A 25,692-nucleotide genomic window follows, 5' to 3' on the forward strand; every position below is an offset into this window, starting at 1 on the left:
CCCTACCTGGCAGTGTACAGCAGAAAAAAAATAAAGAAAAGTCAAATACTTTACAAATCAACTTGTAAAGTGAAAGGTCTACATTTCTCTGGAGAAAATTTAACTAATTATTAACTCCCCATCACTTGTCAAGTTCTTTGGGCAGACAGTAACCTCACTATATTACTTGGCAAACACCCATGTCCCCTTAGCCAGGCACACGCCCGTGAGTTTTGTACTTCATCTCACTAATTCTCTGCACAGTCCTCTGAGATGACTCGGGTGAGAAACCCGAGCTGGTTCCAGCTTTTCCAACCTCGGTCGCCCCAGATTCAGTGAAGAGTTAGTTCCCTTTCACTCTCCTCGCGACATTCCTGGCCCCTTAAATTTCACCTCCTGGTGCAGCAGGGCACGGGATGCGGGCTGGGGACAGCGGCTCAGTGCCCTTTGGAGCTGGGGCGGGCCCGGCCAGTGGCCAGGCGGCGCCCAGGCCCGATCGCTTCGCACTCTGGACGAGCCATGGAGCTGGAGCGGCCGGCGCCCGCGGAGGTGCGCATGAGCCAGGCCATCCAGCCTGCGCACGCCAACCCCCGGGGCGAGCTGAGCGCCGGACAGCTGCTCAAGTGGATCGACACCACAGCCTGCCTGGCGGGTAGGAGTGCTGGAAGGCGGGTGTAAGACCAGGGAGACCCGGGGTGCCGGGGTCCGGAAAAGGGGGAGCCTTCCTTGGGGGCCCAGTGTGTGTTGGGGAGGCGAGTGTCCGGGATGGCGGGGAGTGCCTGAGAAGCGGGCTGGGATGTGGAGATGCAGGATGGCGGGTGTCAGGAAAGCAGAGGTCAGGATGTCAAAAGATCTGGGGCAGTGGGGTGCGGGTCTGCGCCACCCCAGGACCCGGAATGGGTAAGGAGGGAGAAGGAAGGAGAGGAGGGTATTTACAGAGTTTTAAGCCTTGTGCAGCTGGGAAATAATGATTGAGACTGTTTATCCAGTACTGGGAAAGTCCTGGACCAGTGGTTCTTAAACCTCTTGGTCTTTTATCCCATTAAATAAGCGAGGCCCCAAGAGAACTTTCATGTGGGTTCTTTTTTATATGCATACTTACCATATGTGAAATTTTTAAAAATAATCTTTTGAAAATAACAAAAATCCATTGCATATTTTTATTGTGAAATAGCTATTTTCAACAAGAACATAAATGTACTTAAGAGAAGTGGCATTGGCTTACATTTCTGCAGATCTCTTTAACATTCAGTTTACTACATCACCCATCTCCCATAGCTGCTTCTGAATTCAGTTTGTTGCCTTCCACACCCTCGTGTAGTCTCCGTGAAGGACCTTTGCACCTGCTGTTCTTTTTGCCTTTGCACTCTTCTCTTGGCCCTTCCTTTCATCCATCTCCACTAAACGTCATTTCTGCATAGCAATCTATCCTAACCACCTGCTGTACACTTGCACCCTTTCATCACTTTTGTCACAACACCCTTTCCGAATTCCTTCACACCGCTTAACACAATCTGCAATTACTTTGTGTATTAGTATGTTCACCTTTGATTTCCTGACTGGCCAATTAGCATGTAAACTAAAGCTAGTTTTCTAATGCTTATTATGCACTAAACAAAAACCTCCTAATTATATGGATGGGTAACTGAATGGATGTGTCCAGAACCTGAAATCTTATTTAGGAAGCCAGGCTTTGCATATGACACTTCATAGACTCAGCAAATGTACATTTTAAGTAGACTATGTTAGGATAAAATATTAGAGCTGGAAGGAGCTTAAGATCACGTATCCCAGGATTCTTATTTTACAGAGGACAAAAGTAAAGCTCAGCTAATTACAAATCCATGCTTTCCTCAATGAGTGTTCATACAATTTCTAATCCCCTGTGTGTTAACCACCCACAAAACTGTCATATATCCGATGCCAGTCTATTTGATTTCTGTTTATTGATAGGAATGTTTGGTTTCTGTCTTAACAGTTTTAATCAGGATTTGAGGTTGTTATAATAACATAATAATGGCGATATGAATACAAATGTAATCACATGGAGGAGAAACCAGTATAGAAATTATGGAGGTTGCTAATAATAACGAGGTTATTTCCATGGCAACTGAATTCATCATGTGAATATTGAAGTGACTTTTAAAGTTACCTCACTCAGTGCTTCTGTCCTGTAACGAAGGAACAATTGCCCTTTTGCAATTTTCATAAAAATTTCTATGCTATTACATCTTTGGAAACTCAGACCACAGCAGGAGTCAACTGATAACCAATTACTGTGGACCGTAATAGTTATATTATTAATGATACAATACTGAAGAAACCTTTATGATAAAGTTGGTTTGGAAACATGGTTAATACCTGTGTTAAACACTCCACAGTAAGAAAAGACACCACATAAGCAAAGGACATTATTTAGCCAGTGAAAGTGAAAGTCATTTAGTCGTGACCGATTCTTTGTGACCCCATGGCCTATACAGTCCATGGAATTCTCCAGGCCAGAATACTGGAGTGGGTAGTCTTTCCCTTCTCCAGGGTATCTTCCCAACCCAGGGATTGAACGCAGGTCTCCTGTATTGCAGGTGGATTCTTTACCAGCTGAACCACAAGAGAAGCCCAAGAATACTGGAGTGGGTAGCTTATCCCTTCTCCAGTGCATCTTCCTGACCCAGGAATTGAACCAGGGTCTCCTGTATTGCAGTCAGATTCTTTACCAACTGAGCTATAGCCAAGGTGTAACTGAATCTTTGGCAGAGAAATGCTCCATCATGGCATTATATTTAATACAATAGGAGTAATAATAATAATAATAAAAAAACTTTTTCTGGCATTTTTCCAACCAGAGTTTCTAGTGACCCACATTTCTGTGTAGACACATTACTATGACAAATAATGATCACAACTGTGACCCCAAAGTACTTCCATGACACCCAGGCACTGCTAGATTCCCAAATGCCTTCTCGATATTTAAAGGAAGATTAAATACATTCACTATCACGTTGCCATTAGACCTCATTTCTGTCAGTGGCCCCATTCTTCTTCTCATTTTTTAATCCTAGAGGCTTTAAGCCATCTATGAGTCATTCTCCACCCTCCATATTTTAAAATATCTCAGACTCACATGTCCTTCTCTGCTTCATTTGTGCATCTTTTCCAGGGTTCACTCTTTCAGGAATGGCACCCAAATATCCAGTGATGCACGCCAAAAATCTATGCATCAACCATCCTTGATTCTGTACCTTGCTTCTCCATCCATATATCTCATCCATGAACCAAATCTTATCAACACTCCCTTGAAGCAGTCTCTCAAACCCAAGCGTCTTGCTAGCCTCCACCGCCACCACCTAGTGCAGGATAAACGCCATCTTTCATGCGGACTTCAGCAGTGGTTTCCAAACTGTCTTCTCCATTCATTCTGGCCTCCGCTCCACACTGCATCTAAAGTACTTTTTGAAGGTGTTTACCTGATCATGTCACTTGTTCTATTCATCTTGTCCCACTGTCTTCCTTACCAAAGGTTATAAACGTTCCTCTTCTAACATGGTAAGTATCTCACACAGATAACAACTATAAACTCTGGAACAAACACTGAATAAAAGCCACGTAAGGGAACTGAAAAGTGAACAAAAGCAGGTTTAAAACATTTGGAAATCAACACTCAGAGGAACAGCACGGTGCTAAGGAACTTTGTCTTTTTTTGTCTTTTTTTTAATGATTTTAAGACCTTCTTTCTTTCCTTAGAAAGAATCCACTATTCTCCCAGCTTAATTTCTGAGGGAAACCCACAGACTTGCAGATTTAAAGAGCCAGAGGATTTGGGGAAAATACAGCTACTGGAATGTAAGGGGGAAATTCAAGACAAGAAAGAGCCAGAGAGGCAGAGCCCTAAAATATATTTATAATCTTTGCTCAGCTCTCTGGTGAACCTTGAGTCTTGTATACACAGGCAGACTCCAGACTTCCTAGCTGAGGCCAAAATAATTAAAAGAGCCGATCCCACCTCTAGGGAGACAGTTTTATACTATGAGTTTAATTAATTTACCCAATGGAAAAAAACACAATACTCTTCAGAGGATCATATAAGAACCCACAATTTCTATAACATATCACTCATAATAACTAGGCTACAATCCAAAATTACTTGATATTCAAAGAAACAGGAAAGCATGACCCATTCTTAAGAGAAGAGACAGTCAGTTGAGACTAAGCCCTAAAAGACTTAATGCTGGAATTAAGCTTCAAGGATTTTTAAAGCGGTTGTCATAACTCTGCTCAAGAATATAGTGAAAAATATGATCATAACGAAAGACACAGTAAATCTCAGCACAGAAATAGAAACTATAAAAACAGTAACTCAATGGAAATTCCAGAACTGAAAATTATAGTATTTGAAATTAAAAACTCACTGGATAGGATTAAACAAAGAATGGAGGTGACTGAGTAAAGTTACTAAACATAAAGATGAATCAATAGAAATTATCCAATCTGAAGAATAGAAGGAAAAAAATGAATTTAAAAAATAAAATGTCTGGGATTTATGAAAAAAATCAAATGCATAAAATGCCTTTTATAATTGAAGTCCCATAGACAAGAGAAGGCATGAGAAAAAAAACAAATATTTGAAGAAATAATAGATGAAATTTTCCCAAATATGGTAAAAGACACACATGCACAGATTCAAAAAGATCATAGGACACCAAGCAAAATCAATACAAAGAAAGTCACATTTATGCACATCATCGTCAAACTATGGTCAAGAGAAAATCTTGAAAGTAGAGAAAAACACTTTATGATATATAGGAAAATAAGGATTAGAATTAGTCACTGACCTCATTAGAATTAGGGCTTTCCTCCAGGCTCAGATAGTAAAGAATCTGCCTGCAATGCACGAGACCCAGGTTCAATCCCTGGGTTGGGAAGATCCTCTGGAGAAGGATATGGCTACCCACTCCAGTATTCTTGCCTGGAGAATCCCATGGACAGAGGAGCCTGATGGGCTACAGTCCATGGGGTCGCAAAGTTGGACATGACCGAGCACCTAACACTTTCACTTTCATTAAGAGTGAGCCTCATCTGGAGGCCCGAAGATACTGAAACAATATCTTTAATACTAAATATTATAAAAATTGTTAACCAAGAGCTTCAAGGCCCTTCAAGGTGTGTGGTTTATCCTCAGCCTTCTCTTGCCTACTCATATTGTTGTTTTCATTTCTTCCACAAAAGCCTCCATCAGGACCTTGGTAGCCACAGTTCTGCCCAGCAAGCCCTCCCTTCTCTGCTCCTTCCTCCACAGCACACACCTGTTTCTACTCCTTCTCCTCTGTCAGATCTCACCTCAAGCATCCTCTCCACATGGACACCTTCCTTGACATCCCACCCAAGTGTGGTTCCTCAGTTACAGACCCTCAAAATATCCATGTTTTCTTCAGATCACCTAACTTATTTTGTTATTATGCACTCGTTTAATTAATGTCTGGCTTCTGCACTAGACTCTATGAGGATAAGGACAGTGGCTGTTTTACATTTCCAGGACCTTACATAGAGCTTGGCACAGCACAGGTTGTTGCTGTTCAGTCGCTAACTCATATCCGACTCTTTGCAACCCAGTGGACTGCAGCACACCAGGACTCCCTGTCCCTCACCAGCTCCCTGAGTTTGCTCAAACGCATCTCCATTGGGTCAATGATTCCATCCAATCATCTCATCCTCTGTTGTCCTCTTCTCTTGCCCTCAATCTTTCCCAGCATCAGGGTCTTTTGCAAACAGTTGGCTTTTTTCATCAAGTAGCCGGAGTACTGGAGCTTCAGCTTCAGCATCAGTCCTTCCAATGAATATTCAGGGTTGATTTCCTTTAGGATTGACTGGTTTGATCTCCTTGCTGTCCAAGGGACTCTCAAGCACCTTCTCCAGCACCATAATTCGAAAGTATCAATTCTTTGGCATTCAGCTTTCCTTACGGTCCAATTCACATCCATACATGACTACTGGAAAAACTATAGCTTTGACTATATGGACCTTTGTTGGCAGCGATGTCTCTGCTTTTAAACATGCTGTCTAGGTTTGTCATACCTTTTCTTCCAAGGAGCGTTTTTCAAATTTTGTGGCTGTAGTCACCATCTGCAGTGATTTTGGAGCCCAAGAATTTAATCAATATTAGTTAAAAGAAGGAATGAAGTCACCATTGTTTTGATCAATCATCATTCCTGGATTACATCCACTTAGCTACTATTCCTCAGCTTCTCTCAGTTTTCCCAGGAAATCAGAAATTTAGGGGTCCTCCACTTTTACTGGCATACTGCATGAAGGACAATTAAAACCAAGAACCAGAACAGATTGGTCCTGTCGAATTCATATCTGTCACACTTACAAAGAAAAATGATCCCACGTAAAATTTGTGGCCCTATGTTGGTTCCCCATATTTTAATTTTTCATTTTTAATTTAATGGCCCTTGAAAGGCTATAATATAGACCATGACAATTGAGTCCCTAAAGCTCATAGTCAGCCAAGAACTTCTCTAGGGAGCATTCCTTGGTTTGGCCTTTTTTCTCAGAGTTCCTATTGCACCTATAGTCAAAATCACTATTTAGAACAATGTATTTGATCTAAGCCAATATTGCCTCATTCGTAAAATGGAACTATTAACAGTATCAACTTCATTAATTAATACGCATACTTAGCTCAATGCCAGGCCAATAATAAATGATAATTATTATGATGATTATATTCTTTGCGATCCCTAACGCCATCTGGTACAGTGCTACATACACATAGAAGACACCCAATATATACAATAAAAAGTTGTCTTTTTTTGCACTTCAGTCATCATTTAAATCACTCAAAATTTGGTAACTCATGTTGGTTACAAAATTGGTTGGCTACAAGGTTACACTTTATTGACAAGAGTAGTTCAATAAACATATCATTCCCTCATGTCTGGTAACCAGAATGAATTTAGTCCACACTTTACAGCATATATTTGCAAGAGTCCCAATCATTCTCCAGAAAAAGGGCATTGACTATGGCTAGGTCTCTGTCACTGAGTAGACTCATTAAAAGATAGGACTGATTCAGCTCAAACTGTCTGAAAATCAATGGGAATTTAACAAATATTTGATACACTGAATTAAACTGAGTCCACCTTGAGCATTTCTAGAGTGTAATATTTTTATGTGTCTTTTCTCTAATTGAACTTCAGACCTGGGAAGCCCATTCTCCCCTCTCCATCACTCACATACACAGTTCTGCTATGGTTAGTTTTCTAGTAACTCAGTTTAGGTCATGTGCATATTTGGAAGAATAACTATTTCCAATGAGTAAAACCAGAATGTCCCATTTTCTACAGAATTAAATCATAGGGAGGAATGTTTCACATACTTGCTCTCTAGAGTACTTTATCATATCTCTTTACCTGAGACTGTCAATATATATTACAATTAAAGTAATCCTCTGTACACAGAGAATGCAGATTCAGTATAATTCACTATCTCTTTCTTTTTCATAATATGGCACTAGGAGTGAAGTCTGCAAAATTAAAATGGAGTTAAAATTTCTTTAAAAAGCTAATGCAGTCAGTCTGTTTAGGTTTTAATTTTTTCTCAAAATTAAATTCTGGAAAAAACACATGTCAAAATTTTTCCCAAAGAGGATAAATTCTGATACTTTTACATAAAGTAAAACCAACAATTAAAAAAAAAAACTCAACTAATTAAATAATGCAGACAGGGAGCATGGAAATAATTGGAGCTCCTTCCTAACCCCTCACCCTACTCAACACTTTCCTCCTCCAGCATAATTAATGCAAGTGAATTTCATACAGATTTAGTAGTAAGTAAATAATGATTAAATACTTACTACATGCCCATCTCTATTTCTCTGACACTGAGACAAATTTCTCTCTGATTTGGGATATGACCTTGAAGTCTTCCGTACTGTTCAGTGCTTACACTGGTTAAGTGGTTTAAATATATTCAGCTACTGGTTACGTGGGATAACAGATACAGCTCTGATGCATTGTTGTTGTTTTTTTTTAAAAAAGAAAAAGAAAGGTAGTACTTGACAAAATAGTTAAAGTTGACACCAACTTATTCAAGTAACTATTCAAGTAGCTAGATATGCTGGGTATTGTGTTGAATTTCAAATCAAAGAGAGTATAAGCTAAAACTCTGGAGGAAGTACAGTAATTTCCATGCAGTATAAAAAGAATTTATCAAGCAAAGGAACTTTTATCCAGTTCATTCAAAAGTGTGGGTACAGTGGTCCTATATTGAATAGAGGGATGAGTTACTTGAATAAACCCACTTGTTTTGTTCCTCTTCCTGCATGCTGAAGCATTTAAACATAACTAATCCAGTCCCCCCGCCCCTTTTTTTTTAACCGATTTTTTGAAGCTGAAAAACATGCTGGCGTTTCCTGTGTCACAGCCTCAGTGGATGACATACAATTTGAAGCAACAGCTAGGTAAGTGGCATTGCTTTATCATGCCTTTCTCCTGGGTTGATCAGTTCATTTACAACATGTATTTGTGGCACCTAAGCTTACTCATTTGGAGTCAGGGATCCAATTTGTTAATAAATAATATTTGAGCTAATGTAAATCAGTAAATAATAATAATTTCAGGACCTACTTTTAGTAAATACTCTTACTGTAAAATTGATAGCCCTGATTTATTAAGAAATAGCTCTCAGTATTAAATGCCTTTTGGTAAAAGGCATTACGGGATTTCTAAAAGCTGATTCTTAAATGGCTCCTTCCTTTACTAGGAATAATTAATGATAATAAGTATCTCTATAATGGTGAATTTCATCATTAGGTTGTTGGGTAAATATTAATTATTCTCAGTAGGGATGTTAAATTATGAAAAACATTTTATATGTGGGAGTGTGTATGTTTTACCATTTCTTATTGTAGAAAACTTCAAGATATACAAATCTTTCAACCATATACAAAAGAAGAGAGAATAGTATCGTGTATCCCCAAGGACCCAACACCTAACTACGACAATAATCAATTCATGGATGATATTGTTTCATCAGTAACCCTCCATAATCCCCCACACACCTGGGCTATTTTTAAGCAAATCCCATAATCATCTCTGAATATTTCATATATATTTCTAAAAATTATGGGCTCTTTTAGAAAACATAATAACATAGACACAATACCATTAACCAAAACTTTCATTCCCAATAGTATTAAAAATGTTTGTTTGTTTTTTAAACAATTGGTCTATTGAATGAGGAACCAATATGGCTGCTATGACCTTTAACATAAATTTTCCTTTTCTTCTTTTCTCTTGCAATTTATTTTCTAAAGAAACCTGGTCTTTTGCCCTATACAGTTTACTACATTTTGTATCTGTTCACTGTGTCCCTGTTTAACACGTTCACTGATACAAGGTTGGTCATTATTTCTATACCTTTCTGGTGGCAGAATTAGGAATTATGTTTTTTTAAGAGGTAATATTAGTAATTCTAATGAACTAGGGTCATATAGTTTTATTTACTGTATTGGATTTTATGTTTGTATCTCTTTTTCTTTCTGAATATCTTGATCCTAAAAGACATAAACATACCTACAAAAAAAAAGGAAGAGAGAAGATTATCTGCTGCTAGTCTGGGACTCTTCCCAAGGACCATGGCATAGTTGCCATCAGTTTTCAAACCCTAGGGAATCTGTCCACTGAGATGCCCAGTTCATCTCTCCAATCTTCAGCTTACATTTATCTATCTGGCACTTATCCATTTATATACAAACAAAATTAAGTTAAATAAAACCACACGCATAAAAAATTATACCTTCAAAGCTAATCCAAAAGAAATTTTTGGTAGGCATTAGAATCATAGATACGGAGAGACCTTTAGAACTCAATGCAGTCATCTTTGTACTGATAAGAACCTGATGCCTAAGCCCCAGAGCCAGCCAAAGGTCAGAAGGCACTTACAGCCTGGATCTTCTTACGCTCTATCCAGTGCTTTCCCCAACCCACTTCTTCTTTGTGATCAGCAACCTTTATTGAACATCTCCTGACACTTGTTCTCATAGTCTGCTGCACCGTCTGAAAGAGCCTGTGACATTCTAGACATTTGCAGATACAAATGAAGTTCTGCTGACTAAGTGCAGACACTACGTGATTTTTTTCCCTCAAGCAGAAAAAGCTGACATGTGTCTTTATCTCAACAAAATTACAGATTACTGAAAATGCAAACTTATTTGAGAACACATTGAAGCACCATTATTAAGCTTAACAACAGTATATTACAATAAAATATCTATTATATACTTTCCAATCCTAAATTCTATAACTTAGACTTAACAAGTAATCTCAGCATTGAATTGTAGTTTGCCGTTTGTACTATGCTGTGTTTGTGTTATCAGAAAGGATTTGTGGCCACTAAAACACACGGGACCCACACCATTAAAAAAAGAAGAAAATTGAAAGCTACCTATAGAAAGCCATATAATTCGGTTAAAAGCCATATTAGATATTTTTAACTCACAAATATATATTGCATATACTAAAAGTACTGGTCTAGGCTCAAGAGAATATGTGAATGATTATGACACAGTTCTGGAGTGTGGCAGTCATTCAGTCTGGTAAGAAAGTCAGACAAATACATAGTCATCAGAATAGCGGATGCATGCCTAGGGTGAGACGTAAGTTCTGGGAGGTACATGTTGACTACACAATCAATGAGTGTTTCATGATGGAGGTAGTATTTAATATGGGCCTTAAATGAGATATAGATTTTCATTGGTGAATAGGAAAAGGACTTCACAAGATGAGGTACATGTAAGAGCTTAAGCACTGAGTTGGGAAGAAGTGGGTGTGCTTAGGAAAGGCCTGGTGTGCTAAGATGATGACCTAGCAGTAGTGTGGGGCTGGGTAACAGAAAGCCTTGAATGCCATGCTATGAAACTGATTTTACTTAGTTGGGGTTTTAGCCGTTCCATTCATTTGACAATTCAGTGTCAGAAGTTTAGTTTGGTGGAGAACCAAGTCCTACGAATTTCTCCTGCCTTCAAAGGCAGGGCAGAGATCACAAGAGATAAAAAAGATGCAAGATGGCAAGATACTTCCCTTTCTCAATGTCTGATAGGCAGAGAGGCAGAGGATTTCAGTAGCATATAAGTACAAAGTACTACAGTAGCTTTGAAGAAGGACTTACTCTGTACCTTGTGCTATTACTGAAAACCTTTGCTAGAAACTTTACTAGAGCTAGGAAGTCAAGGAGGAACAAATTTAAGGAAACTGGTTTGGTTTTCACATGGTAAATGTAGGGGTTAAATTAGGTAATGTGTGTTTAGGTAGCTAACACAGTAGAGCCTCCATAACTATTGGTTGAATCTGCTGAAAGAAGTTTGAAAATATGGCTCTGAGTTTCAAGAATGAAGATGAAGATTTGAGAATCATCTCTGTAAAGATGATAGGATCATGGAAGAGAACAAGTCTTCAGGAAGAGGGTAAAATGAGAAAACAAACAAACATAAATCTGGGGCATGGCTATACTTAAGGGATGGATTAAGAAAGGGAAACCAGTGAAGAAAACTGAGAACGAAGACAGAAAAGTGTTTTGAAAGCCAAAGGAAGAGAAGGTTTCCTGAAGAGGTTGACTGATGCTGTTAAATGAAAGGAGACCTTGGATTCAGCTGTTAGGAACTGACTTTGGAGAGATCGAGTAAGATGTGGAAGCAACACCTAGATTTGAGTGACTGAGAGGGAATGAGGGATGAAACCCCCAGACTTTTAAACCTGGCAAAACCCTAATCTCTGAAGACCCAGCTCAGATGCTCCCTCCTCTATGACTTCTTCCCTGACTTTCTGAATTAGTCACGTCTGCGTGCTTTTGTAATACCTGCTTTTTCCTTCTTTTTGAAAAATTTCATGGCATTACACTTCATCTATATCCTCGTGTCCCAAGTGAATAACAGTCTCCTTGATGTCGGCAACCTTGTCCTATTAATCACTGTATCCTGAGGTCTTAGCTTAGTGCCAGGACTAGTTGGAACTCAGTTAAATGTTATGAGCTGGAAAAAGAAAAATATTATAGGAAGCTTGAATATGGAGGGGAAGAGAAAAGAATCTTGAGATAGAATAAACTCGAGAGTTCAAGACTTTTAGAAAGGAAAAGCCTTGAACATTTTCATAGACTGATAAGGAGTCAAGGAAGGGGCAGAGACTGAGGCTACAAGAGTGAAGAGCTGCCTGGACCAGGCCATCGGTGGAGGAGGAAAGGTTAAGGGCAGGATGGGGTCAAGGGCACAGGTAAAGAAAGGGGTCTGGAAGAGATCTAGTTTTCTTCCTCTGAAAGAAAAGATTGAGAAGAACAGTGAGAATGAAGTTCATCTCCGAAGTAAGGGAGAAAAATTGAGGAGGCTTGTATTGCATAGACCATTAGGTGAGTGAGGGGCCTAAACACAAAAGCTTTGAAACAACTTGTGGTTACAAATAATGTGGAGTGAATGAATCATCTGGCAACACTGAGTGCTCCTATAAACCTAGTGAAGCTATTCCATTTGTTTGTTTGCTTGCTTGCTTGTATGTCTATCCGTTTATTTGTTAACCAACATTTTAAAATATCAATTGCATAGGTTTGCATGTGTTTGTTGTAACTTCTCTTTAGGAAAGAGCTGTGGTACAAGGTGTAGATTTGGAAATCATTTTGCACATCCATCTTAGCAAAGGCCCTTTTCTGTTAAGAGGCTAGTCGGCTGACACATGTATGGTTTACAAAGATCTGCATCTGTTTTTGCTGCTGTCTTGTTATGTTATCATTAGTTTGCATTTTTCATGCACGAGCATTATCAACATGGTAAGATGGAACTGTTCGATGGCATACATATTTAAGTGAATCTTCAAGTCTGAAATGAGATGTGCTAGAATTACTGAGGTTTTGTTTTTTTTTTTTTCACTAGAGTTGGACAAGTTATAACCATCAAAGCAAAAGTTAGTAGAGCATTCAGCACAAGCATGGAGGTAAGAGGCTCCCTTTTCTTCCTACTGCCTGTTGGTGCTCATCTCTTTACTGGTTACAGAGGGCAGAGGAGGAAGCCTGGAATAACGTAGAGTTTGTGAGATTCTGAATTTCAGAAGGCCCTTGAATCTGTACTCAGGCTCACAGGTAAATAAGGAGACTATGTTTCCCTGCTACTAAAATTAAATGTGATGCAATGAACGGTTTTTACACAGAAGGATACACAGAAACTAAACATACAAGGGAGAAGGACACCCTTGGTTCTTTGCCAGGTATGGGTTTTATTTCTTAATTATTCTGACTCTATTAATAGTCTAACTCTACTTTTTCTCCATCTCCTCATCCCTAATGAAAACCAGCCCCACAATTAACTAGTTTTTGAAGGGCAGAGTAATTGGAGCAAGAAGGGAAGCTTAGACTTTTCTTCTTCATCTACTTAGTTTTCTTTTCTTTACTATAGTTATGAATACAAAATTCTCAGAAATACAAAAGTCTCAATACAGGTTAAAATAGCAGGAAAGGATTCCCTGGATCCCATATTGCAACTTGTAGGTTGGTTAGTAGCAGTCTCTTTGCTCTCTGGGCACAAATGACATGTAGGGACTTAAATTTGTATCTTAGGGCTCCCAGGACAAAGTTTCATAGATTAGGTGCCTTAAGTAGCAGAAACTGATTGCCTCACTGTTCTGCAGGCTAGCAGCCTAAGTCAGGGTGTTATGAGGGTAGGTTCCTCTCAAGGGCTACGGGAGAGAATCTGCCCCCATCCTCTCTCCTGACCTCTGATGGTCTGCAGTGATTTGCTTCACCCCGATCTCAGCCTCTGTCTGTACATGGTGTTCTTCCTGTGTTGATGTGTCCACATTTGCCTTTTCAGAAGGACATCAGTCATATGGGATTAGAGGTCCATCCTACTTCAGAAGGACCTTGTCTTAAACAATTACACCCCATTTTCAAATAAGGTCACATTCTGAGGTATCAGATTTGGTGCGGGATACAAATTAACCCAAAACACAACTATTTTGATAATAACCATACCTATGGTGATGGCTTTACCCTGATTTAGTCCTCACTTTCCCTTAGTATCTATGTAAACAGGGTACAAAAAACTTGAAGAAATCAGAAAGGTTATATAAGCTTGTGGATAAAATGAGTCATGTCGGAGACAGTATAACAGTGCTTCTGGATTCTGATTCTCAACTACGGGGCTCTTGATCTCTGCACACAGTAGCCTCTGGGCCTGGCCTTTCTCCTGAGAGAAAGTACTCTCCCTCTATCCAGCCCAGGCATAGATCAAAGTCCCCTTTCTTTCCTCCTGTCCTCTGCCCTGAGACCAGCCGGAATTTCCAAAGGAAGTTTGACTAAATGCTAAGAAAAGAACAGAAAAGAGAAAAAAAGCACCCAGTGAGTGGAAAGCATAGATTTCTGATCTGAAGAAAAATAAATACTAGCCCCATTTAGGGCTAATCTAGTCCCTCTGCAAAGCAGTGGTCCTCTGTGGTCTCCATGAATGTGTTGCGTATTCAGTGAGGTCTGGCTGGAGGGAACACCAGATTCCCAGGGCTGTGTGAGCTCTTGGAATTTTTACAATTTATAATCGTTTCTTCCTCAGAAACTATTCTTTTCTGACTTTGTGAAATTTCACCCTACACAGGTTCAGACTGGTATCAACCCAAACACTCAACAGGGACAATATGCACATACCTGGGATTCTTTCCTTTTGTAGCTCCTTCCTTTCTGGGACAATCTCAGTTGCCTTGATCTTGATTTCTGGGTCCTCATTTCAGTGTTTCCCATTTCCCCTCCTTGGTCATAGTCTGGGAACTGCCTACAGAATGAGAGCCCAGGCAAGTGCTCCCCTCATTAATCTTCCCTTTCCTTGGAGATCCAGCTCTGCATTGCCTGATGTCCTGTGAAAACACTTGCTTCCTATACTTAGTCCAATTTTCCAGTTGTTTTCATGCGATGTAGTTCTAAACTGACCTACTATGTCATGACAAAAAGTGAAATTCTCCCTGGCATATGTTTTTGAGACATTTGGTCATTAACTATTCTAATATAAGACAAGGTTCAAAACTTGCTTTAACTCTCCAAAACTGTTGCTTTGTTTTTACTGTTAGTTGTCTATTTTTCATTTGCCTGTCTCTCTGAAAGTAGAAAGTTATGTGGGTGAGAAATGTTGGGAGTTGAGAATGGACGGTTTAAATCTGGTTTGTCACCATCTAGTTAAGTTACATTTACCAGGCAAATACTAATTTGGTTTCATAAGTTAAGTGATTCACTGACTGATGTTTATTTCTGTACATGATGTACTTGGTGAAGATGAAGAAATAGATACCATCATTGATAACACAGTGCTGAACTAAGATGGGCAAGGTTGCCTACTGTTTCAAGAAGATAGTATTATTTTGCTGGGCTATGTTCCCAGGTTTACCTATACTTCTGCAGAGTGTGATCACGATAAGGACCTAAGCTTCAGAGTTCTTCATATGGGAAATCCAGTCCACTGTACTATCACCACAGCATGTCTAAGCCAATTCTTGCTAATCCTGAAAAAGAAAACTCCTGAAAGAGGAAACAAAGCTGCAAATAACATGACTATAAATAACATTCTATCCACGTCAACTTGGTTATAAAACTGAGACTGAAGATTAAAAATAGTTATGGTACACCTCTCTGATGGGCTATAAGGCATTTGTTAATATCTTATTTTCAAAAGCACATTTAGTAATAATAGGATTTGAAAATGTTTAATAAATGCCCCAAAGTTGTAAGATATAAAACTGTAAATACAGTATGATAGTCTTTTTTGTGTGTGTATACAGATACATATACATACACATCTATATACATATAGACACATTTCATACATATGTATATAACACTGGAAGAAAATTTATATAAAGTTTAGTAATTATTACTTTGGGTGATTGGATTAGTGATAATATTTACTCTTGATAGATTCCATTTTTATCATTTATTTTTATACTTAGCAAAATTTTCCATGGTAAATATACATTTTTCTATAATCAGAGATTTTTTTTCAATTTAATAGAAAATCATGGAGAGGACAATACTGACTAAAAGTAAATTAAAATACTGGTTTTATTCAAAAAGCAAAACAATGGTGAAATGCATAAATGAATTTTGAATGCCGCAGTGTCATCTGTTGTCTGGATGACTGAAAATTTTTTATTTTTCTTTCCACTGTAGATCAGCATCAAGGTTACAGCAGAGGACATGCTCGCTGGCACTGAGAAACTTGTTAGTGTGGCTTTCTCTACCTTTGTAGCCAAACCAGTTGGAAAAGAAAAGGTAAATTTCTGTCTGAAAAGTATCAAGCATATAATTCAGGGACTTATTAACAGAATTACCAGCATCAGAATTGTTACAGGTAAGGGACATTTCTTTCTTACCAGGAATACACTTTCCCAAGATTTGTTATTCACCAATACTTACTGTAACTGTCACCAATACTTATGCAAGATATCATAGTATTAACTACCTTAGAAAAAATGAGAGATGTAGCCAGTTTGTGAAAGAGGGAAAAAACATTGTGTTTTAAGTGGTCTGAAGGTCATAACAGTTTCCCCAAAATATTGCTTACTGGTTTGGTTCTTTTGTGGTTATATAACTCAAAATTGAGTTAAAATATTTTTTAAAGCAAGAGCATTTTAGCTACCAATTGTGCATTATGGTATGTGCATAAAGGAATAATGTCAAAGTTGCTGAGTTACTGAAATTTGAAAATAAGCTGCAGGGCATATGGTGTAAAAACACCCTTAATAGAAATATGTTGGCCTGATGTAGGTATTCCAGTGGGCTTGCCTGGCGTTGGCCCAGAGCAGCTTGTCCTTTGTCTACTGCAGATTTACTATAATTTCTTGGATTTTCTTTTTAGAGCCAGGATACCTAGGGGAGGATCCACACTTAGTATAAGCATTTTAAAATGTAATAATTCAATTTAGAACTCAGATCTTTCACTTGAAGGATCGCTTTAGAAGTGGGCACAGTGGCTTCTCCTAGCTCCATAAGTACTATTCACTTTAGAAGTGGGCACAGTGGCTTCTCCTAGCTCCATAAGTACTATTCACTCTGCAGAAGTCTTCCTCACATGGAAGAGCCAGCTGGGACAAAGCAAAATTTTCCCTGTACCCAAAAGAAGGAGTCACCAGCAACTCCTCACTTGGGCCAGGAGGCACACAGATGGGCCAGGACCTAGTTAGGCCATGGTGGTGCCTGGGTGGCAGGTGTCTCTGCAGTTTTGTATACTGGGACACTTCTTCCACTCTCTGTCTGATATAAAATAGACCACAAGCAAATCCCCATTGCCCAGGGGCACTGTTTTTTCAAACTGAAGTTCGTATCACTTATTGTATTACAAAAATGCAGCTTTCTGGGCTGCATCTCAGACCTACTGCAATAGAATCACTAGTATAGCAGTTTGGAATCTGTACTTTGACAAAGCATCCTAGGGATCCTATGTTCACTAAAATCATTGAGACACTGAGACAGGTCTTGTCAAACATTCTGTTTTTCCTAGAATCCCCTCTGAATCTCCAAACTTTTGTGCATGAGAGAATATGGGGGTTGTTGCAGAGTTCTCATATCTGAGAGCAAGTGACAAAGGAAACCACCTCCCCAAATCATTCTTTCACATGGAGGAGAAAACGAAGCCCATCATTTTCCCCCTCCAGTTTCAGGGACTCGTGGAATAAGAATAGAATAGCCATACTTCAGTCTAGTCTCCGCTGAACCTAAAGATCTGTTTTGCAACAGTGCTTCGGAGAAAGCAAGTGCCCTCAATGCTGCCATAATTGGTTAACTCAGATAACCTTGATTGTAAAGCACCTGTATTTTCTAGTTGGTAACATTCTTACTCAGTAGCACACCATTAAGAGAGCCATGAAAAATCAGTGGTTTGAACCGACAGGGCTTCCTGGGTCTCTGTCCAAAGTGAGTTCATCCCAGGATGAGATGGGCAATGATTAACTCAGACTAGTTCAGCCATGACACAGGCCAGATCATAGAACACTTCCCAAGACTCCACAGGGTATGCTCGTGCAAGGCCTTACTGAAACTAAAGGAAATGGCACAGCAGGAGAAAGAAAGCACAGCAAACATCTGAGAGGTTCAAGACTTCCAGTCAAAGCTCTTAGGGATCTCTTCAGCACACAAAATGTACTTCATCTTCAGATAGGAAAGCCGAAACATTAGTTTACCAGGTGGTCTTTTGCACCCCATGGGTCACACAAGTAAAATAAAGCTATGTAATTAGTTAAACCAGTATAAGCTATTAGTCATTACATTCCTAAACAAGTTGGATGAAGTCATCCAGGGGAGTTTGACTTTAACCACGTATTAGAAATCGCTAGCTATTTCATCGTTATCTTGGTCAAGGGTCAGACTTTACGTGGCCTGTAAATAAGCATGGAGCTCTCCCAGTCCAGCTGCAGCGTGACTCACACACAGGACAGCACTCAGGCATTTCTGGAAGACTTGAGCCCTTGCTTCTGTTGCATCACATTTCCAGGTTTCTGGAGATCAGCTCAAGCTTTATTCTGATATATTGATTCTTTCAGTTTGCTTATTAGATAATGTTCCCATCATGTGATGAAATTTCCAAATAGGGAATATCATGACAGCTTTCTCTAGAATATCTTTCTTCTCTCCCTCTGATATCTTAATTTTTCAAAAGGTAGAAAACATTTCTTGATAAGAATTTAGTGGAGTCAAAGTCCCTCTCCTCATTCATTAATTTGAAGACTATTTTGTAATTCTGTTGAAAATTTTTTAAATCAGGGAAAATTAATATTTGGAAAACTTTTTAAAGGCACATATTATATGAACAAATTATGAAGCCTACATTGATTTTTTTAGTTTAAAAATGTTTTAAGAAAAAAATTAAGACAAAATGTACACATCCATTATTTATACATTAAATGTTCATATCCATAAATACTCTATTTACTTTGAGTTAGAAAATAATGTGGCATATTATTTGTTTTGCAAAGTTCATGTTTCACTTTTATAATTTAACAAGGCAATGAAAGATAAATGTTTTTCTTTTTCTAGATTCAGTTAAAACCAGTCACACTTCTAACTGAACAAGATCATGTGGAATACAATCTGGCTTCTGAGAGAAGGAAAGTTCGATTACAACATGAAGATACCTTTAAAAACTTGATGAAGGAAGGTGACAAGTTTGATGGTTAGTAAATCTATTTACAGGAACTTTAATTATATGATTGTGATCATATTCTGGAGGAGGTTCCATGTGCACTTGAAAAGAATGTGCATTCTGCCACTGTCCTGATCCTTTCTGGTAGTGAGACAGAAAACCAAAGACAGAATAACCTCAATTCAGGTCAAAGTTCCTGACCAAAAAAATGTGGGACAAATGTAACATTGTCCAAGAGGAATGACAAAATACTTATAAACATCCAAAGTACAAGAACTGAAATTGACCTCCAGACGAGTATGTCCCAGTTGGAAACCTGTAGAAAGGATGAGGTTTGTTTACTGTCCTTAACATGGGTGCACAGCCAAAGCTCTGAGCTTAGACTGGTCTCTAGTCTAAACCTGGGAGCGCCCCATTCCCCCAGTGATTGGCAATTACCTCCAAATAGGCATACTTCTGCACCAAGGCCCCCTATACTCAATACATTCCTGCGTACATTTCCTAGATGATCCTTATACACATGTGACCTGCCCTAGTACACAGCTCTATGTACCCCAGTGTATGCCATGTATGTCTGCATAGGAATCAAGTAGATTTTTCTTTAGTTATCTATCAGAAAAGGAGTTGCCTTATATCTGAGTCTTTACAATGTCTCTCACAGTATAAGGTCTTTTCTTATTTTTTTAATTTTATCTTGGTAACACGATATTCAAACAATTACACACCTTTCTTTTTTTTTAATTTAGCTATATATTGTGCAGATAATTTATATTAATTTATTTTTAACCAAAAAAGTGCCATTTGAGTAAGAGAAATTAACCTTAAAAAAATCTCAATCAGTACTAGTTTTGGATGTTTATAAAAAATTACCTAGCAAAATCAGTACTTAAAAAAGACAGAAGTTGGAAGGATTTAAGAACTTAAGATTTCATGTGCTTTTTAAGGATTACTTTAGGAAGCAATCCAATTCTGATTACAGCAATATGGTGGACTTGCAGTCTGAAAAAAATCTAAAATTTCTGGATAAAATATTTACAAACACATCTCAGCAGGCAGAAAACTAAGAAAGAGGCTTCACGTCCACAAATGATCAGAAACGCAAATGCAGCAGGAGGCACAGTCAAGTGGGAAAGCGGATCAGGGAACCAGACCTGGAGCTGAAACACCTCCAAAATGAAACCCTCGGTGGGTCAACTGGAAAACCATGCCTCTGGGAGCTCTGGTCGGCATGCTTTCCACTTAGCCCTATGTGGAATGGAAAAACACTTGTTTCTCTTTGAGGATTCAATCACAACTTCATCCTCAAGCATATCTGGTGTCAGAATTCACATAATTTGTTTGGCTTAGAACAGACCAAGTAAAACCTAGTGTGAATTCATACTGTGTTAAGTACTCACGGGTGATCTGCAGCCACAAACGCAAATCCTCTGTGCAGACACGACTTTAAGCCCAGTCCTCAAGAACTCCCACAGATAGAGATCCAAGGAATGTGAATCATAAGACATAAGTAAGTCACCTGAATTCAGAAAAGCTCCAGACAACAGAATAAAGCCTGCAATGAAAACTAAAGAAATAGAATTTACCACATAAAGAATCTGAAGTAAAAGGTTAATATATTTTAAGAAATAAAAGAGTATCAAAAGTATTATATAGGAACAAGAAAATGACCTAGAACATTAGATGAAGAAGCAAAAAGAATTTCTATGCAAAAAGAATATAAAATAATTAAAATTTAAAACTTAATAATGAAACAGCATCTAAGATAGTAAACTGGAAAGTAAATCTGAAGGAGTTACCTGGAATGCAGATGGATAAATAAGGAAATGGAAACCATACAAGAGATTAGGAGATAGAATGGAGTAAGAATTCTAACAAGCATCTAATCAAAGTTCCAAGAAGAGAGGAGAAAAAGAATTGGGAGAGAAGTAACACTTGAAGCAAACAATACAGATATTTTATTAAGAGGTAACATGAAAGTTTAATATTCATATGAAAAGATTTTGGACCTTATTATTAATCAGGGAAAGGCAAACTATAACCACCATGAGGCCCTATATCACAGCCACACAACTGGAAAAACTGAAGAGTCCACAATATTAATTAAGTGAAAATGAGGAGCTGGGGAAACTACTGTAAAAAACAGAAGTATGAATCGGCACAATCATTTTGTTACCTAAAAACACCCTGTTGATAGTAAGGACTGTGAATGTGGAATAAATCAGCAAAGTTAAGTTTGTTCATCCATCCATCCATTCATTCATTCAGTAAATACTGACTGAGCACCTACATTCTGGAATTCTATTAGGATTTAAAAAAATCAATCCTTACCCAAAGGAGCTCAGGATCTAGGGGGTCAGATAATCAATGATCACACAAATAAACATAAAACTGTGACTGTGAAAGAAAGGTACAAGTAGGAGCTCATAACAGTGGAGTCAGGTGTGGAGGTCAGAGAAGGCTTTCCCGAGGAAGTGGTAACTGAGATGGGCCAAAACAGAATAGGAAGTAAATGGAAGAAGGTGGTGGTGGCCAGCGGAACTGCTACTTACAGAGAGAGACCAGGCACAAACGCCCTGATGCTGAAAAAGGCATTTTAGTTATAGGAGCTGAAAAATGCTGGAATGGCTGGAACGGAGGGAGAGAGAGATTACGAGAAGATGTGATGGGGCAAGAAGGGGTGCTACTGGCATTCAGACTAGCTGGGGCTGGAGAGGTAGGCATAGGCCAGATAAGAAAGGAAGGGCTTGGGGGCTTTTCCCTAGGCCAAGGGAAGTCACTGCATGTTCTTAAGGAGGGGACTGAAATGATCAGTGAAATGCAGGGGGAAAAAGTAAAAGAAAAAGACAGTTAATTAAAAATATAAAATTTACATTAGGAAATGGAATGAAAATCTCTGTAACCACACTTCTCTGCTGACTTATATGTAAATGTGCCAAGAAGGGCTCCATTCCCAGTTACCAGCAACAGCTGGGCATATCTGTGCTCTCACACTGCCAGCTCAGCTCTGCCTCTGAGAGTACAACCGGCATGGTGCCCCTGACCTGTAGCTCCTCCCCCACCTCCGCAACAACAGCACATGAGATTTAAGCCTAGCTGGTGATTCACTTGATGATGCAGGAAGTATAACTGAATACATTTTACTGCTCTGCAGCCAAAGTAAATGATTTCTCCATTGTTGAGAGGAAAAACCAATTTGTCGGTAAATGAAGCAGATATGATTCAAAAGCAGCAGAAAGACACTAAGAAGAACAACATATTATGTCTTTTCTGTTTGTGACTGCTTTCATTACAAAGCAGTCACCAGGGGAGGCCATATTCCCATTCTGAAGTTTATAGTGCTGGAAACTGTTCCAGATTCTGTGTCCATGGCCCCTAAAGCTCAAATCCCTTTCTTTTCATTAACTTTATTAACATACCATAAATGGCCCATATTTAAAGTTATACTTGATAGGTCTTGAGACATGCATACTCCCATGAAACCATCACCACAATCAAGACAATAACATATCCGTCAATCCCCAAATTTCTTTCTGCCCTAACCTGCTATAATCTGCCCCTTCTCCACCTGAAGCAACTCAAATTTAAACTTGCTTATTCTTTTGATCAAAATTCTGGTTGACTTATAAAATAGGTCGAAATACAATCTCTAAAATGCCTTTTCTGATCTGTTGTCTTACCCAATTCACTGTTAAATAAAACCTATTCATTTCCTCAGGAGTTTTAAGTCTTGGGTAATAATATTTAATTTTTAATTAAGTATTATTATTTAATTAATAATATTTAATTTTCAGAAAAGTTAAAAATAATTTTTCTAAACATCTCACGAGTTGAAGGAAAGGTTATAGCCTCAGGTTCTACATTTACCTCTACCATTTTTGTTTATGTCTACCTTTCAGATCCCATTTGTGATGAAGAAGGAACCGTTTCCACAAGGGGCACCTCTGTTCAGAGCATTGAACTGGTCCTTCCACCCCATGCAAACCATCATGGAAATACATTTGGTGGCCAGATTATGGCTTGGATGGAGGCGGTGGCTACTATTTCTGCAAGGTTCTTGGTTTTAACCTTTGGTTTGTGATCTTGAGACTAGTTAGGAGAAGGCAGAAGGGTCTGAGGCTGGCTACAGGGTGAGTCAAGGGAACAAGCAGAGAACAATGTTGCCTTTTATCAAACTGAGAAAATGATCAGTCATGTTCCTGTTTACCGGAGAATTATTCTGTCCTTTCCTGAGGGTTAAAGTTTAAATGCTTGGTTCAAAAATAAAAATGAAATGACAGTTCTTACAGTTGTTCTGAATTATGACTGTTGATCTTGAAACTCTTATAAAGTTAGTTATGACCAAGAACATAGAAAACAGAAGATAGCCATTACACTTAAAAACAGTCAAGATACAAACTTTTTAAAAGGTGGTTCACAATTAGGTCTGACCTCTGATGGTGCTGGTTAGATTCATTATGGCCAAAGGATTAATTGAAAAATATGATGAGAAAAAGGGAAGAACTTGAAAAAGTATTTTTAAATGCTGCACAGTTTCAAAAAGGATAATTTCATTCTTAATGGAGCCATGTAGGTAATTCAGTTCAGTTCAGTTGCTCAGTCGTGTCCGACTCTGTGAGACCCCATGAACCACAGCACGCCAGGCCTCCCTGTCCACCACCAACTCCCGGAGTTTACTCAAACTCATGTCCATCGAATCGGTGATGCCATCCAGCCATCTCATTCCCTGTCGTCCCCTTCTCCTCCTGCCCCCAATCCCTCCCAGCATCAGGGTCTTTTCCAATGAGTCAACTCTTCGCATGAGGTGGCCAAAATATTGGGGTTTCAGCTTTAGCATCAGTCCTTCCAACAAACACGCAGGACTGATCTTTAGAATGGACTGGTTGGATCTCCTTGCAGTCCAAGGGACTCTCAAGAGTCTTCTCCAGCACCACAGTTCAAAAGCATCAATTCTTTGGCGCTCAGCTTTCTTCACACCCAACTCTCACACCCATACATGACCACTGGAAAAACCATAGCCTTGACTAGATGGACCTTTGTTTGCAAAGTAATATCTCTGCTTTTGAATATACTATCTAGGTTGGTCATAACTTTCCTTCCAAGGAGTAAGCGTCTTTTAATTTCATGGCTGCAGACACCATCTGCAGTGATTTTGGAGTCCCGAAAATAAAGTCTCTCACTGTTTACATTGTTTCCCTTCTATTTGCCATGAAATGATAGGACCAGATGCCATGATCTTAGTTTTCTGAATGTTGAGCAGGTCAGGTGGTCTGGTATTCCCATCTCTTTCAGAATTTTCCACAGTTTATTGTGATCCACACAGTCAAAGGCTTTGGCATAGTCAATAAAGCAGAAATAGATGTTTTTCTGGAACTCTTGCTTTTTCGATGATCCAGCAGATGTTGGCAATTTGATCTCCGGTGACTCTGTCTTTTCTAAAACCAGCTTGAACATCTGCAAGTTCATGGTTCACATATTGCTGAAGCCTGGCTTGGAGAATTTTGAGCATGACTTCACTAGCATGTGAGATGAGTGCAATTGTGTGGCAGTTTGAGCATTCTTTGGCATTGCCTTTCTTTGGGATTGGAATGAAAACTGACCTTTTCCAGTCCTGTGGCCACTGCTGCGTTTTCCAGATTTGCTGGCATATTGAGTGCAGCACATTCACAGCATCATCTTTCAGGATTTGAAATAGCTCAACTGGAATTTCATCACCTCCACTAGCTTTGTTCATAGTGATGCTTTCTAAGGCCCACTTGACTTCACATTCCAGGATGTCTGGCTGTAGGTGAGTGATCACACCATCGTGATTATCTTGGTCGTGAAGATCTTTTTTGTACAGTTCTTCTGTATAATTGGGCAGCTTTAAAGAACACTGTAGTCTCTGAAAATGCATTTGGATAGGATCTGCCCTTCTGACAATTTTTGTAACCACAGAAAATTTTAAGGTTTTATTTTCCCAAGAAAATAAAAGAATTTTATTTATTAATATGTCTATAGTTATGACTATAATTAGAAACCTGTGGCTATCCTAAAATTGTGCACAAATATAAGAGCTTGATTTTAAAACGACATTGTCATTCTTAATGACAATAAAGCATTTAAGCCTGCTCTACTATAAAGGCTTACAATGTAATTAACTATGGTAGAATCTGTTAACTTATAATTGGCAGAATTCTTTAGAGTAACTGAATGACCACAGTGGGAATCTAAAATGTAGACAATTATAGTAACTTTCTGAGATCAAATTTTCTTTATAGATTTTCAAAACTTCGCATACCAAAAAACTGTAAAATGTGTACCTTGCAGCCTTTCAGGCTTTGTGCAGCAATGCAGGTAACATTTTTTGTGGGGAAGAAAAATTGATCTTTGACATGTGGGTGAATTTAGGTAACAGTGAAGCTAAGGAACTCGTGTGAATGGCATCAGCTGAAAGTTCTCTTCACTGTTTCCCATGCCAACCTGGGAGTCCCAGCTTCCTGTGACTGTATTTCTGAGCTGTCAGGAGGAATAAAACTCTGAAATCAGAACAAAAGACAGTTGTTTGGCTTTTGGAGATACTTCCA

General features: G+C 38.8%; 1 protein-coding gene across 1 annotated transcript in view; it reads left to right on the forward strand.

Annotated features, from left to right (window-relative positions):
• Positions 1-287: 287 nt before the first annotated feature.
• Positions 288-25,692, forward strand: part of ACOT12 (acyl-CoA thioesterase 12) — a 40,622-nt gene continuing 15,217 nt past the window's right edge. Inside the window, exons 1-6 of the mRNA XM_088838503.1 lie at positions 288-631; positions 8,368-8,437; positions 12,893-12,953; positions 16,162-16,263; positions 19,024-19,159; positions 23,026-23,179. Of these exons, the coding sequence (XP_088694629.1) occupies positions 499-631; positions 8,368-8,437; positions 12,893-12,953; positions 16,162-16,263; positions 19,024-19,159; positions 23,026-23,179 (656 nt within the window). The 5' untranslated portion in view covers positions 288-498. The remainder of the gene's footprint in view (positions 632-8,367; positions 8,438-12,892; positions 12,954-16,161; positions 16,264-19,023; positions 19,160-23,025; positions 23,180-25,692) is intronic.

The sequence above is a fragment of the Moschus berezovskii genome, chromosome 8 (genome assembly GCF_049115385.1).
Source record: "Moschus berezovskii isolate FMDL1 chromosome 8, NW_MosBer_1.0, whole genome shotgun sequence".
Taxonomy (NCBI): domain Eukaryota; kingdom Metazoa; phylum Chordata; class Mammalia; order Artiodactyla; family Moschidae; genus Moschus; species Moschus berezovskii.